Genomic DNA, 18,627 nt, shown 5'->3' on the forward strand with positions numbered 1-18,627 from the left:
GTTTATTAATTTCTTTTTTTATAATAAGATATTTCTGTATCTTTTCAATGTTTCATGTACCTTTTCATTTATTAAAAATTAGCATTGCAAAATTGAAAAGTTATGTAATACTTTCTCTGCATAAAAGTCATTGCAAATACTGCGGTAACTCTATAATTTATAGAATCTATAACTTAACTGACAAAAGTAAAACTTTCTCTGAAGAGTTAGATTGAAAAAAAAAAAAGATAGAGAAAAAATAAAATAATTGCAATTTTAAATAACTGTGACGATTTCTTAATCCATCTCTTAAATCCATAGGATTTTTTAGTTTGATTGAATGAAAATGAAGTTTCTCCGGAAAATTAAGATCAAGAAATGAAATAAACGATAGAAAAAGTTGTAAAATATTTGCAATTTTCAATTAATTAATATAGAATATAATACTTTAATATAGAATAAAATTTTTATAATCAAGCTAATTAAATTTATATTGTATGAGAAAAAGTAAGTAAAACATATCTTATAATTAATTAAAAACATATAATATTAGAAAACAATGAAAACTAATGTATCATCATTTATATGCTTAGTCAAGCATATTAAAAACTTCGTTTTTAATTGATCAATTTATATTTATATTTTTACTTTTGTTCAAAAATTTAAAAATATTTTCTAATAAAACTTCAGTATCAAGAAGTGCATTTTAATTGCATTTTAAATAAAATATATATTATAAATTACATTAATCTCTTTATAGTATAGATATATAAAATATAGTATAGATATATAAAATTTATATATAATAATGATTTTTTAAATTTTTATTAATTTTTCAGCAAATATAGTAAATATTTAAAGATTTTTAGATATATATATACAAAATATATTCCTCTATATTAAAATTTTAGTTAAGGTTTATTTATATAAGTTATAAGCAATAAATTCACGTTAGATAAAATAAAATAGAAATAAAATAAGATTACTTTGAAATAGAAAAAATAGAAATTTATAAATATATATATAATAAAATAATAAAATATAATAATAATAAAATAGTTTTTCTCCATTATACTATTGCTTTATTTTATTTCTTCATGTAATTTAAATAAATAAGCCCTAATAACTTATTATTAATAAATAAATTATAATTAATAGAAATCGATATTTTTATATATTAGCTTTTGCGTTTGTTTTGATCTTTATCGATTTTTCAGAAGTAATCCACGAAAATACATTCCTCGCACATTATTATGTAAATAGCATATTAGTGAAATATTATTTCATTACTTCCTAGTCATATTATATTATTATATTATGATGTCAAAACTGTCTTAATTAAAATCATGCTTTTATCAGTTTTATCAATTATTAGTTTAAATTTTTTTTACTATAATATATTCGTAAAGAATCTTTTTATAATATCCCAGTATCAATTTCGTATATGCATCTTTCTCAAATTTCATATTATGATGCAATAGAAGAGATTCTTAGATTCCAAAATTTACTTCATCATGTTTGAAATTGTTCGCATCTCACTGGTTGAGACATGTCTAACATGATGGATATCCCATTTGGGTTTCAGCAACGATTTTAGTAGAGCGGTAGCCGAAGAATATTTGAGATACTTCAACTTCGATCGAGACACGCTGGACGTGGCTCTTAGAAAGTTCCTTGCCCAGTTCTCTTTGACCGGGGAGACCCAGGAAAGGGAGAGGGTTCTTGTACATTTCTCCAAGAGATTTCTCGATTGTAATCCGGGCGCTTTCAATTCTCAGGGTAAATATATTCCTTATGAATATATATATATATGAGATCTGATAATAAAATTAGCAAACTTGTTAAATAAACCATATATATAAGAAATGCATTACTATGGTTACTTTCCTTTAAGAAGCTATGTATATGTATATGTATTATATATATACAATGCCAAGCATTTCGGTTACTGCAATTTTACAATTTTAGAAATAATTTTATACAATGGTCTTCAAAATCATTATTTTGTTATTCTTAACATCATTAAAATTTTTTTTAAAGAATTATAATTTTTAGCTAGTAAAAGAAATGGAATTAAAATGATTTTTTTATTCACAAGATATAACACATAATGATTTTTTTTATTTAGAAAAATAAGATATTTTGATATTAACGGTATTAAAAATAACGTAAATAAAGATTATTATGAAAACTATTCCATAAAATCATTTTTAAAATTGTTTTAAAGAATGAATAATTTAATATGATTTCGAAAAAAACTATTTTAAAAATAATTAATATGCAAATATATTTTATTAAACATACTAATTTTACCACAATGAATTCATTATTATCATATAATGATATTATAATTATGATATATTTCTACTAATGGTCTAATATTATATTCGTTGTTTATTGTATTTATTTCAGATGCTGTTCATACTTTAACTTGTGCTATAATGCTGCTCAATACCGATCTCCATGGTCAGAATATTGGTAGAAAGATGTCGTGTAACGAATTTATTGAAAACCTCTCGGAACTGAACGATGGCGATAACTTCCCTAGAGAGGTGCTAAAACAGCTATATAATGCTATTAAATCGTTCCCTTTGGAATGGGCCTTGTGAGTTTGATTGCATTTTTTAAATTTTTGCAGCATTTTTTACGAATTTCTATATAATACTTAGCAAAATATTTATAACATGTTCATTAATATGTTCTATAGAATTAAAAAATTTAAAAAAAAGGATTAGAATTTTGCTAATTTAAGAAATTTATGTAAAAACAAATAAAATTGTTCATAATATTTATGACATTTATTTCAAATTAATAAAAAAATTTGATATTATAATTATAATTGAAAAAATGATTTCAACTTGAATGATTGAAACTTTTAATCCATATATTTTAAAAAATTAAAAAATTTATAGAAAAAAACTATTTTTATTAATTTTTGAAAATAGTGAAAAAATATTGTAGAATTTATTTTTATTTAATAGATTGAAATTTTATCCATTACAATATTTATTGTACATATTATGCAATTGATATGAATATTTATTTCTTATTAATATATATTGCAGAAAAATTACTTGCATTTAATTAAATTATGAAATATTGTTGCAGTTATTTTTGTTGTGATTTGTTTGTTGATATTTGTTTTGTGTGTGTGGGGGGAAGTGGGTAGTGCGCGCGTGCGTGCATCTTACACATCTTTGTAACTTTTATTTTGAATTTTAAGTATGTAATTTATAATTTATATAATTCTAATTTTTATTTTTAATATTTTTAAATATTTAAATAAAATTCTAAATTTAAACAATATACAAACAAAGATTATATTTTCATAATTTTAACTGATAGAACTGATAATACTTAAAAAATGAAGAATAAAAAGATAACAAATTTATATATTTTTAATTATATGAATTATAATTATGATGAAAATATTGTAAATAATTGAATTATATTCATAAATTGTTTATGGATATGAAAATTTTTTATTATTTAGAGATGAGGAAGGGGATGAAACTGCGAATCAAGCAATCCAACAGGGTGACGGTCCAGCAATATCGGGTACCGGAAATCCATTTCTTGATGTGCCAAATGTTACAGGTGCTACAGAGTTCAAAAAGGGATATGTTATGCGGAAATGTTGCTTCGATTCCAACGGAAAGAAAAGTATATATTTTATGATTCTATTGACATTTAATTTATATATAGATTACAATTATTTACAATTGTTACTTACATTATTACAATTATTTAAACTATAATTAATTCAGTGTTTTTAGATTTATTTGTTTCTAATAAGTAATTTTAAATTCAAATACTTTTCTGTTTTATGACAATTTTACCAATAAATTATTAATATTATTAATATTATGTGGATCATTATATAATATTTATTATAATGATAAAACAGCACCAGATTATTTTGAAAAAAGTACATATATGGATTTATTATATTAAAATAAAAATAAGTATTAATTAATTCATTAAAATTATAATTAAATAATTAAAAATAAATTCCATAAAACATTTAATCAATTCAAAATTAATTTTAGTTATCTATACATTGAATTCAATTTTATTTGATTAGTATTTTTTCCTCGATTATTAGTTGATTATAAATTTTATTTTATAATTTTTTTAGATAAATTATAAAATTTTATTTTCAAAATTAATATTAATAATCATAATATATTTCTAAATATAAACTTGTTTAGAAATATTTTATCAATAATAATATATTTAATTAACAATATGTGTAATATATTATATTATAATAAAATATCAATATTTTTAAATCTTTTCAGCACCATTTGGGAAACGTGGTTGGAAGATGTATTATTGTACATTGAGGGAACTTGTATTATACTTGCACAAAGACGAACATGGCTTCCGTAATGATAGTTTGCATAATGCGATACGCATTCATCATGCGTTAGCTACTAAAGCATCTGACTATACGAAGAAGGAACATGTGTTTAGGTTACAAACTGCTGATCAAGCAGAGTATCTTTTCCAAACAAGGTAATTATAATAAAAATATTTTTTATTAATCATTGGTTTTTTTAAAATTGTGTAAAATATAATATTATAATAATTATAATATTATTATTATGTTATTATTTCTTATATTACATTATTAATTATAATATATATTATATTAAATGAAAAAAAAATATACCAAGAATTAAACAGTTTAAACTAAAAATAGTGGCATTAATGAATGTGATACTCAAGTTTATGTATATAATGACTTGCATTTTTTATTATGATTAAAACAAAGTTTCACTTTCTATATTAAATAAAATTATATATAAAATTAAATTAATAATAAATTAATTAATATAAAATATTGTTCATAAAATATATAAATATCAGAAATTTAATGCAATTCAATTTTTTTTTATTTAAATATTTTAATTTTTTAGAATATACTAAAGTTATATTTAATAACTTAGAGATAATAAATTAGATTGATTCTGAATTTAAATATATCGCATATATATTTTATAATGTTATTATATTTTTAATATCATTCATTTATTTTTTTATTAATTTTATGATTTTATTCATTATAAGTGATTAAAATTATAAGGTGAATTTTCAGTGATTCCAAAGAATTGCAATCGTGGATTGACACGATTAATTTCGTGTGTGCCAGTTTTTCTTGTCAACCATTAGCAGGCGCTGTTGGTTCACAGCGAAAGTTTCAACGACCTCTGCTTCCGTGCAGCCACACGAAATTATCTCCTGTAAGTAATGTTCACAAGATAAAAAAGATTAAGAAAAGTGGTTTCTTCTGTTCAGTCACGCAAACGAATATAATCTGTCTTCATTGTTTCTTTATTTGCAAGCCTTCCTCCACTATTCCCGAAGCGAACTCCGTTCTCTAAGTTCTCGTACTCGAGATACGGACACCAGAATTAGAACCGTCGGAGTGTAGTGTACAAACGTATTAAAATATACCAATTTAAATGAACAAAGTAGAAAGATAGATTTTGTTTCGTTGATTTTTTTTTCTTCTCAAGAAGATTGCGCAATAATGACAGTTTGTTGGATTTTTTTGACGTGTTATCAGAGAGAACAATTACGGGACCATGAGGAGAGAGTGAGCAAATTGGAAGCTGAATTGGAAGAGCACAGACGACATCCGCCTGAGAGAGGAGCTAAAGCTCTTACTGTACAGAATTATAAGGAAAAAGATGCTTATTTACATCATGAGGTAATATATAATAATAAATAATAAATATTATTTTATATGTATGTATTTAAAAGAAAAGAAAAAAAAGAAAATTGGAATTTATAATATTATTTAAAAGAAATCTGTGATTATAGTTTAATTAATTTGATGTTTCAGTAAGTGAGATGTAGAAGTAAATTCTTATTATGCAATAAAATTGTTTTGCATTTCCTATACTCTATGGATCTCATGTTTTATCGAATCGGAGCAAGTTACTTAACATTCAATGAGAAAAACAAAATTTGCAAAGAGTAGAAGAACGTGATACTTTCACCATGGTATATTTTATGGTTTTCCATTCATAACCATTTATATAAGTTTAATATCAAAGTGCAGTTCTTATATTTTTTTCTTATATTGTCTTTTTATTTCCAGTCAGTACATCTATTCACTATTGATTGAAAAACAAATCTATTTATATCGTTTTTAAATTAAAATATAGTTGATTTCCTTTATATTATCCACATTGTTTAATTATTCCAGTAATATAATTCTTTAATGCAGTAAATAATATTATTTTTATTTGAAATTCAATAAAAAATGTTTAGAATTCTCCGTTCTAAAATTTAATCATATTAAATAAAATATTTAGATTTTTTTTATCTAAATTCAATAAGAAAAATAATAATTTACATAATTTTATCAATTCATTATAATAATAATTGATTCATTTAATTTCAATAATAATTTAAATATTTCAAATTTTATAAAATTGTAACATCTATTGTATATGAAAATAAAAAATATTGGAATAAAAATAAATTCTTGGAATTTCTTTTTATAATTATTAAATTATTGAATTAATAATCTGCTATTTAAAATTTTATTCTTATAAATAGAATTCGAATAAATTGAGTTCTATAACGAAATTTCTTTAATTTTTATAATCTATTTTATATAATTCAAAATTAATAAATAAATTTTGTCACTTTATCATTTCAGCTTAAGAGGTATAAAACATACGCATACCTATTACGATCCAGGTTGGCTTTTACGGAAGTGGAACCATCGTTAGTTGAGAGCAGTATTGGCGAGGTGGATGAGGGAAGCGGAACTTTGTTGAATTCAGATGTTGCACTGGTACCACCACCTGTTCCTGATCGACCAGCCATAAATAGGTACAGTTACAGGGCTGCCATTTACAACCGTAATCTGCTAAATGGTCAGGACTACGGCGGGGACATTGGTTGACGTGTGATGGGTGTCTTTTCAGCATGTGTGGTCTAATCTGACCTGCATATGCAGGCAATAGGAACAGCTGAAATTTAGAAGAGAATATTAATGAAAAAATAACGATGTATCCGATGCATCACTTGTTAAGTACTGTACTTTATCGTATCATGTACTCACCATTCTCTTTTACTATATTTAATCGTAAATTTATCAGCGGCCATTAAAAAAAATACCGATAGTGCTAGCATTCGTAAGGTGCTCTAATTACAGCAGCGATTTTAATTTTCTTTGTTAAACTATTTTTTTATTATTTAATTCTTAATATTATTAATATTATTTTAATATTATTTTACTTTTTTAAATAAAATATTTGAATTAATATTAAATATTATCATTATTCAAGTGCCATATTTATCAATAGTTTGCATATAATTGAGCATATAATGCTGCTGTTCTAAGCGCTCATTCGATACCGTCAAATTGGTGACTGGATCAGGGTTCGCACCTAACTCAATAATATAGTGTAAATGGTTCACTAATTATACCCAAGTAGATTGTTAACTCGTTGACAAAAATTTGGCAAGGCCCGATTCAAAATTCGTGCCTTGACTGAAGATAAGACCAGTTATGTATAGAACAATATTTCAACGAATATAAAGGATAGAAACAAACATATGGTGTTCGAATATTGAATGATATCATTTACTATATCGTAAAGAAAAAATAGACATATTGTGACCATTAATTTCAAATTAAGTATCTATTGTATAAAAGATAATGAGCATATAACAATTTTTAAATGTATTGTAAAATTTGATCAAATTTTTCTGTATTAATAATATATATTGTATAGAAATGACTTTAAAACGAAATTGTAAAATCATCTCACAGAAATAAACAAATTGTATGATACTTTGTTGCTATACTAAACTGTGTCTGTCTTCGTATAAAAAAAAAAAGAAAAATATCTTACATGAGCATCTTCTTATGCTTTCCGCTTTTAGTTCGCTGCTAACAATTTTATAACAAATATTTAACTATTTAGTTATATCGGGTATTTAGTGGTAATGCGAAGTAATATATCCGCTTTTTTTGCAATTATTTTATTGAGAAAATTTAAAAACTGTTATTTGAATGCATTTCCTTTTTTTTTTCTCTTTTATATTTTTTTTTTTTGATTTTGTGTGGTGCTTATTCTAGAATAGAATGTAACAATAGACTATTATCGATATATTTCCATGATCAATCACTTCCATTGTTTTTTATTTATTGTATCAATCTTCTTATTATTAGTTGAAGAAATATATGAAAACAGAATTTTTATAGATTATTAATATATATTAGAAAAAAATTGATATTTCGCAAATTCTAAGATATTTTGCATATTGTTGATTATTTATTTAAAGTCTAAATAGATATATTTATTTTCTAATTGAAATAAATTGAGAACGAAAAAAATAAAAATAAATAAAAGTTAAAGAAAAATTATAAGAATGGCGTTTTTTTCCATGATATCAGTTTTTACTTTGTTTATTATAATGAAGATAATTATACATTGGAAAAGAATTTAAAATATGATAATATATAATAAAATTTAAGACTGGATAAAAAAAAATCAATTAGGCGCGCAACTCAAAAAAAATGTTCAGTTATAATAAAATTATGTATCAGCCATTTTACATTCGTAAATGTATGATATATTTTTATATTTGATATATTTATCACGAATTCGTATCTCTGTATTATTCCATTTCATTCGCATATCCAAATTTTTTTGTGTTTTGTACGATTGATTTGTACAGGTGATCGATACATGTTTTTTCTGTGATCGCATTGTTGTTTTTGACGAATTTTAATAAATTGGTTGATACGAAAAAAACTACATCATTACGATAGTTTAATTAATAACGATGATGATAAAAATGAAAAAAAAAAAAAGAGAAAAAAAAAATCATAAGAGAAATCGAATCTTTCGTTTCTCGATATTAATTGAAAATAATAACCAAATAAAGACCGTAAGGCCTCATCTTCTATTCTAATCTATTCCGATTTTACGTTTAGATGCATAATAAAGTAGCAAATTATCGAAATTATTATATAGCCTTTTTAAGGTAAACTATCCAGTAACATATATATATATACATGTATGTATATTTATATGCATATATATGTATACAATTTTTTTCGCATAGAATGTATTACGTAACAGATTGAATGTTTTTTCAAACATAATTGTTTTTTAAGAAATAATATTTATTAAAATGTACAAAATAAAAATTTGTATGTTCTGTAGCAAATCTTTAACCTTTGATATACTAATATATTTGAAAAATTAAAATTGTTTTGAACTGTTTATACATTGTAAATATGTTGTAATAATAATTATTAAATATAATAATATAAAAGAAAACTTCGTTATCGATTAAAAAGCACATACAAGTGTTACGTAATTATTTTATGCTAATAGTCTGAATTTAATCAAGCGATATTCTATACTCTTGGAAAAGCAGTATTAGAACCTATTAATTTCATATTTTTTAATTAGAAAAAAAAAGAAATCAAAATACATGATTTTGAATTATATTAAATGAAGTTTAGTTTTTTAGTATAATTATATTATATAAATATTTAGTATATTTATATTATAAATTACAAACATTCCAATAAAATTTTTTTTATAGGATATCAAAATAAATCTGTTCATTGACTAGTCGAATTAGCATTTTTAGATATGGTTCCTGTAAATCATGTTGCTGCTTAGTATTTATGAATACATTAATTTTTAAGTATAAATAAGTAAACTCTATTTCATTATTTTTGTATTTTGATTGTAGATAGTCGCTTTGATTATCTATTTACTATTTATTAAACATCATTCATTTATATTGTTCTTAAAAAGTTGTTCACTACATCTAATCATAGTGTACACTAGATCCCTTGTAAATAAAACTGTATTATATGTGGATAATATAATGATTATTATAAACTATATAAAGCTAATGGCAATAAAGATAAACAGTCTTCAAATTATATAACAGTCTCCAAATTATGTTTGCAAATTTTATATATAAATCCCTGAATTTCAAATACTAGTAGGTATTAATATAATATATGTACTCACATTTTAGAATGCATCTTATTAATATTGTACAATGCCTATTTTTATTATGCATGTGTAGTATTTTCAATATATACTATACACAATATTAATTGTATTTTTAAGAATTAATATATTATGTTTATATTATGTTTATATTATATTTTATCTTTTATATTATTTGTAAAAAAATAACTGCATGTATTATTAATATTATCATAATGTATAGTTATGACATTATTGTGAACAATATTACACAAAAAAATTAATATTGTTCTTAATAATAGTCATTGTATGATCTATAAATCCTATACAATTTATTTTATTTTCTTTGATTTTTTTTATGTATTTGAATTTCATGTATTTAAAATTATATTATTAGCATATCAATAAAATTTCTTATATGTGAACATTATAAAATATATATTGATAAAATAATTTTATTAAAAATAATATTTAATTCTCTATATGTGATATTTTCAAAAATTCAAAATTTAAATATATTAAATATATAAGATAAAAATGGATTGATTTCAAAATTTTTTAAGAAAATTCTGAAATTAAAAATTTCTGCCAATAATTATTATAATTAAAATAAGAACTTTATATATTATGATTCTTTTATTAATTTAACAAATTATAATAAATGATTTTAACTTAAATTTTGTAAAACAAATCTAAAAATAAATCTTTATGGATCTTTATGGATATTAAGTATAGATTTTAAATTTAGTTGTAAATATTAATATGCAAAAATGAATTCTTAATAATAATTATTTTTTCTTCACCCTTATCATTAATTTTATTATATTCTTATCATTAATTTAAATATATTTGTTTGAATTTTACTTTTATTGTATATATTAATTGATATTCATTTAATGATTTTATTAATTTATTGCATGCAACAGGATTGAGCCAGTATCATCATGAATGAAGAAAGCAGACCATCATCAAAATTGTTTCAACATGCACAGAAGTAACGTATTTATTCTTTTTTTTAAATAAAAACTTATCAAAGATAGAACATATTTGTTCCTATCTATTACCTTATTAAATTATTAAATATTTTCTTTTACTAAGAGAAAAAATATTAAAAGAATTATTAAAATATCAGATGTGAATTAACATAATATTGAAAAATATTGTAAGAATTAAAGAATTAAAAATTTTGCAATATTATTTTTCATTATTATAGAACTTATTAAAGATTTAAATTTTCATAATAGAATACTTTTATTTTAATTAAGTTGAATAAAACATTTAATTTGAGTTAAGTTTTTTAAAGAAACAAAGTCATATTGTCAGATTATCAGCAAACAAGTTTATTACAACTTAATTTTTAAAATTAAGACATGCCTCAAGATTTAATTACAAACTGGTATTAATGTCACCGATTAAGTCTTACCTAACGAAGATTTTCTAATTAATCTCTGAAAAAGATAAAATTTGAGAAGAAAAAATATGAAAAAAGTATCTAAACTATTCTTGAAAATCATTTGTTATATCTATTAAAGAAACTTAAGCATTACGTTGAGGAATTATTGAATAAAATATTTTTACGTAAATACACTATCAACTATAAAATTTAATAATACATGAAGTTGAGGATGAGTTGGATGCCATTATAATTGTATTATATATTAAAAACAAAAAATATCGCTCAACGTATTAAAGCTTTTTCTTTTTTTTTCTCATTATTTCTTTTTTTGTTACATAAAATATTTAAAAAATCCTCGCTAGATGAATCATCGCATCAGAAAGAATATACAATATACAATAAGAATATATGTTTAACCGCGCAGTATATACCAATTGAGTATGAATTTACAAAATCTGCGGAAAGCCGGTTTTTATATATAGCAAATTTTACAAACGCAATATTGCTATTTAAATCGTCGATAAAAGTATACACAAATTTTTTGTAAGCGTCATACCTTGTCTTCATACTTACTTTTACGCTTAAGGTGATAGTTTTTAAATTGTACATAGATCACATTGTGTATTGTAATGTTTAGACCGCCTAATTGTATCGTGCATAAATGCCAAAGAATCGCATTTAAAAAATACATTTTTCTTACAATGTATTTTTTTTTTTCGCATTTACTTATATATTTTCATCGATTACATTTTTATTCGCTTTTTTTGTATATTATTGCATATTTTTGCATACTGCGTTTATCATATTGCTCTTTTTCTGATTTATTTCAAAATCATTCATACAAATGCTTGCGTATTTCATTTACAAATACAAAAAGCTTATTGAAATTTTTCCCAATTTTTTACTCTTTTTTGCTTCCTTTTTTCTTATTTAATTACATAATTAATAAGTATTTCAAAGATTTCATCAGACATATTTGTTCTGTAATCGTGATATATTCTTACAGTTAAATACTCATTGTACATATTATTTTAGTTTTGTTGTATTTCTTTCTTATACACTAATCAAAACTTGAAAAACGACTATGTACTTTGTGTACATGAAATATATATTGCTTTGTAAATATTATTTTACAATTACGAAAATAAAATTGTAAACATGATCCGTTCTCGTTTTGTGTTCTTTTTTTCACCTTAAATTATATTCTCCTTATACCTCTTTCTGTTACAAATTAAACAAACTAAATGCAATGTACAATTTCTTAAATATTTCTTTTGTTACATGATAAATAAAATATTAAAGTCAATATCAGAAATATTACAGTACAAAATTGTATCTTAAAAATTTGATTTATAGATATATATGAATATGTAATGTAAAGAATAAATTTATCTATTTTACATTATATGATTGCATTATATTAATGTTAAGTATTTTAAAATCTTTATAGTTTTAATAAAAATATAATATATACATTATTTGTATACATAAATTTGCAATTTATGTATAAATTATACAAAAAAAATTATTTTAACACAATGGAAGAATATTTTTTCTTTGAAATTTTTGCTGAATTTAAAAGCATAAATAATCTGAGAATTTAAAGTTGATATTTATCACGATAAAAGATTTTAAATTGAATAATGAATACAATTTACCTATTAAACACTAATAAATCGAAATTCACAAAAAAAGGTATTTACAAAAACGAAATAGATCAGTAGATTTTGTACGGATTTATTATCATATAATGAAATAGTTATAATTGTATATAATTCTAAATTAGATACTGTTACTTTACATAATTCATCTGGTGATTCAAAATAACATGGATCTCTACTTATGTACAGATACAGTGCAATGTATATGCAATAATAATTAATAAACGATTTATATTACAATATTGGTCAACTAAATGTTGACTCTATTCAACATACAAAGATACAAATTTCCTGTATACATACACACGACTCATAAAATTTTTTTTTCGCAATGTGTGTCGTGTTTTTAAAGAATGTCCGTAATATACAAGCGATCAATGTTTTTCTATGTTTTGTAAAGTAAAACTAATATTGTACAACTTTGGAGGAATGTTGTGATGGCATAGCACCAACTTCACTATGAATCAATTAGTCAAACTGCAATGGCACTTTACAAATTAAATAATGTGTCTATTATATATATATATATTTTTATATGTATATATATATAATTTTTTCTTCATGTAAAACCTACCCAATAACGTAGTAACAATAACAACGGTGGATCGAGCTTTAGTTCATCCACTTGCGGCAGTTAGGCGCGCCACATGCGCATGCTATCTTATGCTGGTCATCTTCAATATCGAATTTGTAATCATATGCCAGCTGCAAAAAACAATAATGTAAATTCTTTGTTTAACATCAATTATATACAAATAACTTGTTAAATAAAAAAAAGATGTACCTCCTCGCCACGTGAGATTCTTCGTTTTGCAAAGATTATGATTCTAAGATCACGTTCGACCTCAACAATTTCAGCGACACAATTCGGGTTACAAGAGTGATTGATATATCTTGCGAGACCTCCACACAATGTTGCATCGACTACTCTTTCTTCATCCAAACGAAACATATAAATACCACGATTCTGCAATAAATATGTTTCTAAAATTTATTTCTATTATTAAGATTAAATTATGATTGTAATACCATAAACAAATAAATTATTATTATTTATCTTAATATTATGTATAATACATATTGAATACAAAATTGAATATACATACAATAGAAAAATACAACATATAATATATATTGAAAAAAACAATAAAATTATTAAAGATATCTTAAATTATAAATTATATAATAAACTATAAATTGCTATTTTATTATTATATACTAAATTATTTATAATATTGTTTTTTAACGTAACATGAATTTGTAGATAAAATAATATACAGTAAGATAATATAATAATAAATCAAATAGAAACATACCCTTGCTTCATATTGCTTTTCTCTCGTCTCGGCCAATTCAGTACGAATAATTTCTCCAATGTATTCAATGACCATTGTATGTTTCTCCAAATCACGTGCAGCATACAATCCTAAACCTTGGATTTTAGAACGTGCTAAATATACATTGTTCCGCCACTCTTGCTTCATTTTTTTGTACTGAGAACTCTTAGAATGAACAAATTGTTTCGAATAAGGACATGCCACTTCTCCAGCAACAGTTGCAGTTGGAACGAAGGCTGCTCGAGCTGAAGAACCTGTGCGCTGTGTGTGTGGCCTTTTCCAAGGAAGTTGATTTCGTAAACGAGCTTCCGTTCTCGCGCTGCCAGTAGGATTAATCGCTAACGGTAATTCTAATAAGGGATTTCGGCCGTATTTAAATCTATAATCGGTTAAAGTTTCAATGCCTGGAAGACTTTCGAGAACACGAACGACCGCTGGTTCAGTAAGTCCAAATAAATCTTCGCCAGAAACATAACGCGGAAATAGCTGGACACTATGCGTCGATCTTCGTAACTCAGCAAGAGGTTCAAGGATTCTGCTCCAGACAGCGCGAGGAGTGGCGTCACGCAATTCAACGTCTTCTTGTAAAGGTTCTTGTACTAGAACACGAAATTCGGGTCGACCAGAAACGTCATGGATAGAACACACATATCGGCAGCGTTTATTTGGCCGTCTCATACTCCAATAAAATCTGACAATTTTGTATCCAACTGGATATATATAATTTGGTGTGTGGAAATTGGCGAGCTGGTGTGGGAGCAGTTGTCCGACACTTAAAAATATCAGACTTCCGACTCTAAGCAGATGATTATGTTCCGAATGATGCATCACAGCTGCAACTTGTCTATTCTCATCACGATTGACATACACTCTTCTATAGACAGAAAGTGTAGTTAGTTCGTTATCTTTTTCGTTTTTTTGTACATGTTGAGAGCAATAGGTACTCTAAAATAAAATAATACATTTATTATAATAAATGCACTAAATATTAAATTCTTTGAATTTGGTATTTAATATATATTCTTATGATGATATTTACCTTATTTTTATAAAAAACACAGCCATCTTTAACAGCGCAGCCAAGGTGGTATACATTAGTACAGCGCATTTTAAAACATTTTACAGTAGCTCCTGGTTTCTCGCAAACAATACAATTTAATACAAGACTATGTTGCAAAGCAGTATCGAGATTCATCAAGGCACCATTTACAGTTTCATATACATTTTCCGACCAAAGAGCACAATTTAAATGCACCCATTTGTCAACGTCAAAATTAAGTAATCTAGCAGGACCATCGGCTGTACCATCACCTTGACTGTGACAAAACATGCATCGTCGACTATCTTCCGCCTTAGCAGGTATTACGGTTACTCCCATACGGAAAAGCATCTATAAAAAAATTTTATAAATATATTTTTTCTTTTATATTATAAATCTTATTTAAATATTATATATATTTAAATTTTATTTTTAAAAGTATTTTTATTCATACCTCCGTGATTTCTTTGTCTGTTGGTTTTTTGTATTTTGTTGTAGGTTGCATTAAGCCAACAGACCACGTCTTATATCGTAAACCTCTCCATACTTTCGCAGGTGGTTGTGGTTCAGTCAATTCAGTTAGAGATTCTTCTGTAACTGAATGTTTTTTTGCCCGTTTTTCTTCTGTGATTTCTTCCTTTGCCTCAAAAATATCATGTTCTTCTTTTTCTGTTTTTATCTTAATTTCTGTTTCCTTTTCTGTTTGATCGACTTCCATACTTTCAATATGATCAATCGGTTGTTTGATCACATATTTTTTCCCTTTTTTGAAATCGTCATCCAATACCTTAGTATCTATCTTGTTATGACATAAGTGGTCTACTATTGTTGCAGCCTAATAAAAAAAATATATTAAATTGTTTACATAAAATTATACAAAATTATTTAAGATTTATTTATTTATTTATTTATTTATTTAAGCAATTTGTTTGAATTAAATAAAATGAAAGGAAAATAAAATAGAATAGAAAATAACTATCTCCACACTGTTATCTCATTCTGTTTCGCTTTCATTTTAACTAACACTAACTTAAATTATTTAACATAATAAATAATTAATTGATTCTCTAAAGATACCCAACAAATATATTATACATATTAAATATAATATATTTTATATATTAAATATTTTATAATATATAATATTATTGCATAACATATAATATGATTACCTTATCTTGTGTATTCAAAGGTGTTCTATGCATGAGAGCAAATTGCATGTAACAGGCTGCTGAACAGAAACATAACTCATCGCCGGGTTCAGCCTCTTCTTTGCTTAAAAATGGTAAATCAGATACTTTCTTTCTTATCAAGCTATTCAATATCACAACATCGCAATGACGACAGAATTTCGCAGCGCCATTTAAAATACTTTGTATATCAATTGGAGCTGAAAATTTAGATATATATTATAATATCTTTTACTCGTTTATAATAAAAAAGTAAATAAATAAATAAAAACCTTTCTTAGTTATTTTTATGGGATAAAAATACACACCTCCCTCTTTACCATCTTTTCCCTTGATTCTATAAAGACCTAATTTTTGACTAGGGGGAGTAGTAGTACGTTCTACTATCTGGTAACCAGTAGGAGGAGCAATATTTAAAATATTAGCCAAATCTTTAAGTACTCCCATTATGTCATCTGCAGCCTGACTATTCAATGTTAATGTAACTGTTACATTGCCATCTCTTAAAGGTATTGGAGGTGATTTTCCAAGTCTATTTTAATTATTAAAAATATTTTCAGTTTATATAAAATATATATATATATATGAATATGAAAAAATTTTGTTTCATACCGTGGTATTCCTAAATTCTCTTTATCCTGTTTGGCGATATCTTTACCGATATAAGTTGGTTTTAATCTAATTGGTATCGGTGATATTAAAGGTATTACAGGTGATACTCTTTTCAACCAATCTGATTCCTCATCCGATTCTTCTTCAATCAATCTTAAACCAGGAAATCGATGTATAAATTCTGGAATAACGCATTCTGGTGAAGATGAACTGACTATTGTATCAGGGGAATCCACATCGCGATTCATTGATAAGGAATTTTCTTTTTTATCGTCGGCTAAAAATTTAATATTTATATTATTATTAGATTTCTATCTAAGAAATAAAATAAATTATAATAGAAACTGAAGAAAAAATGGACTCAGATCACACATTTGTTTTCATTTGTTTTAAGCATATTAAAAACCATTATATTAAATATTAATAATTTTTATATTAAAATTCACTAATTATGAGTTACAATAATTTTTTTGTATTAAACAATCGGCAACAATATGAAATATTATGTGAAATTGTAAAAAATTTTTTCTTTATACTATTTCTTATACTATTTATTTACTTCATTAAAGTGTAATATTTACAATTAATTTCATATGTTAATTTTATAGGGTCATAAAGAAAATATTATTATTATTAACAGTTTTTAAATAGAATTTATTTCAATATTTAATATATTAAAGCATTTTCCAAATCCATTTCTTTCTTTCATTTTTATAGAAATACTTACAATCGTCCAATTTAAGAGGTGGAAATTCTTGATCATAAAATCCTCTTTGAGTAGAAGCGGGTTGTTGATGTGGTAAAGGTTCCAATTCACCAAACGGTTGAGTATTATAATGATCAGATACACCTGGTAATGTAGCAGATCCATATGAACCGATTAAATCACCTGTTCTGGTATTATAATCCTTCTGACTGCTGATTTTCGACAGGTCTCCCGAGCCAAAGATAGGACAAACGCCATAATTTCTACCTAGAAGTGGTTCTAATACTGCCATTGGTTGAAGCTGTCGTAATTGTGCCATTAAATTGTCAATGAACGTGTCATAATCCTCGTCTAAACGGGATACTTTCCTAGCACGCTTTTTTTGAGTTGCTGCCGTCGCGTCCTTTCCCTGGCTTTGCTTCCGTTTCTGTTGATACTGTCGCCTTTTCATTTTCTTGAGATCTACAAAGATAAAATTATATATGCACTTAAACAAATTATATTCTTATTTTTATACAAGTAATACATTATATTTATTATTCTAACAAATTTATTATTCTTAAATAAATTTTTATTTTTAGATATATCTTATATAGAAAATTATCAAATAATATTATCAGAAATAAAAAATTAAATTCATAAAATTTATAAAGATAAGTATATATATAATAATAATAATAAACATCTATATTTACATATAATATGAATATTATAATAT

At 24.2% G+C, this 18,627-nt stretch overlaps 2 protein-coding genes across 23 annotated transcripts in view; one reads left to right on the plus strand and one right to left on the minus strand.

The window, feature by feature from the left end:
• The window catches only part of LOC102678535 (PH and SEC7 domain-containing protein 1-like), a 43,053-nt gene extending 32,041 nt beyond the window's left edge, over window positions 1-11,012 (plus strand). The window contains exons 5-12 of one of the 3 annotated variants that reach the window (XR_421800.2): window positions 1,565-1,758; window positions 2,392-2,584; window positions 3,473-3,642; window positions 4,281-4,497; window positions 5,081-5,225; window positions 5,552-5,695; window positions 5,831-5,991; window positions 6,656-7,833. Coding sequence is in view for 2 of the 3 variants with exons in the window: in XM_006615829.2 (XP_006615892.1) it covers window positions 1,565-1,758; window positions 2,392-2,584; window positions 3,473-3,642; window positions 4,281-4,497; window positions 5,081-5,225; window positions 5,552-5,695; window positions 6,656-6,831; window positions 10,895-10,916 (1,261 nt within the window). In the remaining variant the exon portion in view is untranslated. Of the gene's footprint in view, window positions 1-1,564; window positions 1,759-2,391; window positions 2,585-3,472; window positions 3,643-4,280; window positions 4,498-5,080; window positions 5,226-5,327; window positions 5,425-5,551; window positions 5,696-5,830; window positions 5,992-6,655; window positions 7,834-10,894 lie in introns of those variants that run through there. The other 2 variants (XM_006615829.2, XM_031510554.1) reach the window with 2 other exon arrangements.
• Window positions 11,013-13,081: 2,069 nt separating this feature from the next.
• The window catches only part of LOC102678847 (histone-lysine N-methyltransferase 2C-like), a 30,410-nt gene continuing 24,864 nt past the window's right edge, over window positions 13,082-18,627 (minus strand). For 17 of the 20 annotated variants that reach the window (XM_031510557.1, XM_031510556.1, XM_031510555.1 and 14 more), the window contains 9 exons: window positions 17,931-18,371; window positions 17,204-17,480; window positions 16,864-17,123; window positions 16,574-16,791; window positions 15,856-16,236; window positions 15,402-15,752; window positions 14,342-15,307; window positions 13,810-13,992; window positions 13,082-13,730 (listed from right to left, as the gene is read on the minus strand). In XM_031510557.1, coding sequence (XP_031366417.1) covers window positions 13,638-13,730; window positions 13,810-13,992; window positions 14,342-15,307; window positions 15,402-15,752; window positions 15,856-16,236; window positions 16,574-16,791; window positions 16,864-17,123; window positions 17,204-17,480; window positions 17,931-18,371 — 3,170 coding nt within the window. In that variant the 3' untranslated portion in view covers window positions 13,082-13,637. The remainder of the gene's footprint in view (window positions 13,731-13,809; window positions 13,993-14,341; window positions 15,308-15,401; window positions 15,753-15,855; window positions 16,237-16,573; window positions 16,792-16,863; window positions 17,124-17,203; window positions 17,481-17,930; window positions 18,372-18,627) is intronic. The other 3 variants (XM_031510559.1, XM_031510558.1, XM_031510567.1) reach the window with 3 other exon arrangements.

This window comes from Apis dorsata, unplaced genomic scaffold (assembly GCF_000469605.1).
Source record: "Apis dorsata unplaced genomic scaffold, Apis dorsata 1.3 scaffold_242, whole genome shotgun sequence".
Classification (NCBI taxonomy): Eukaryota; Metazoa; Arthropoda; class Insecta; order Hymenoptera; family Apidae; genus Apis; species Apis dorsata.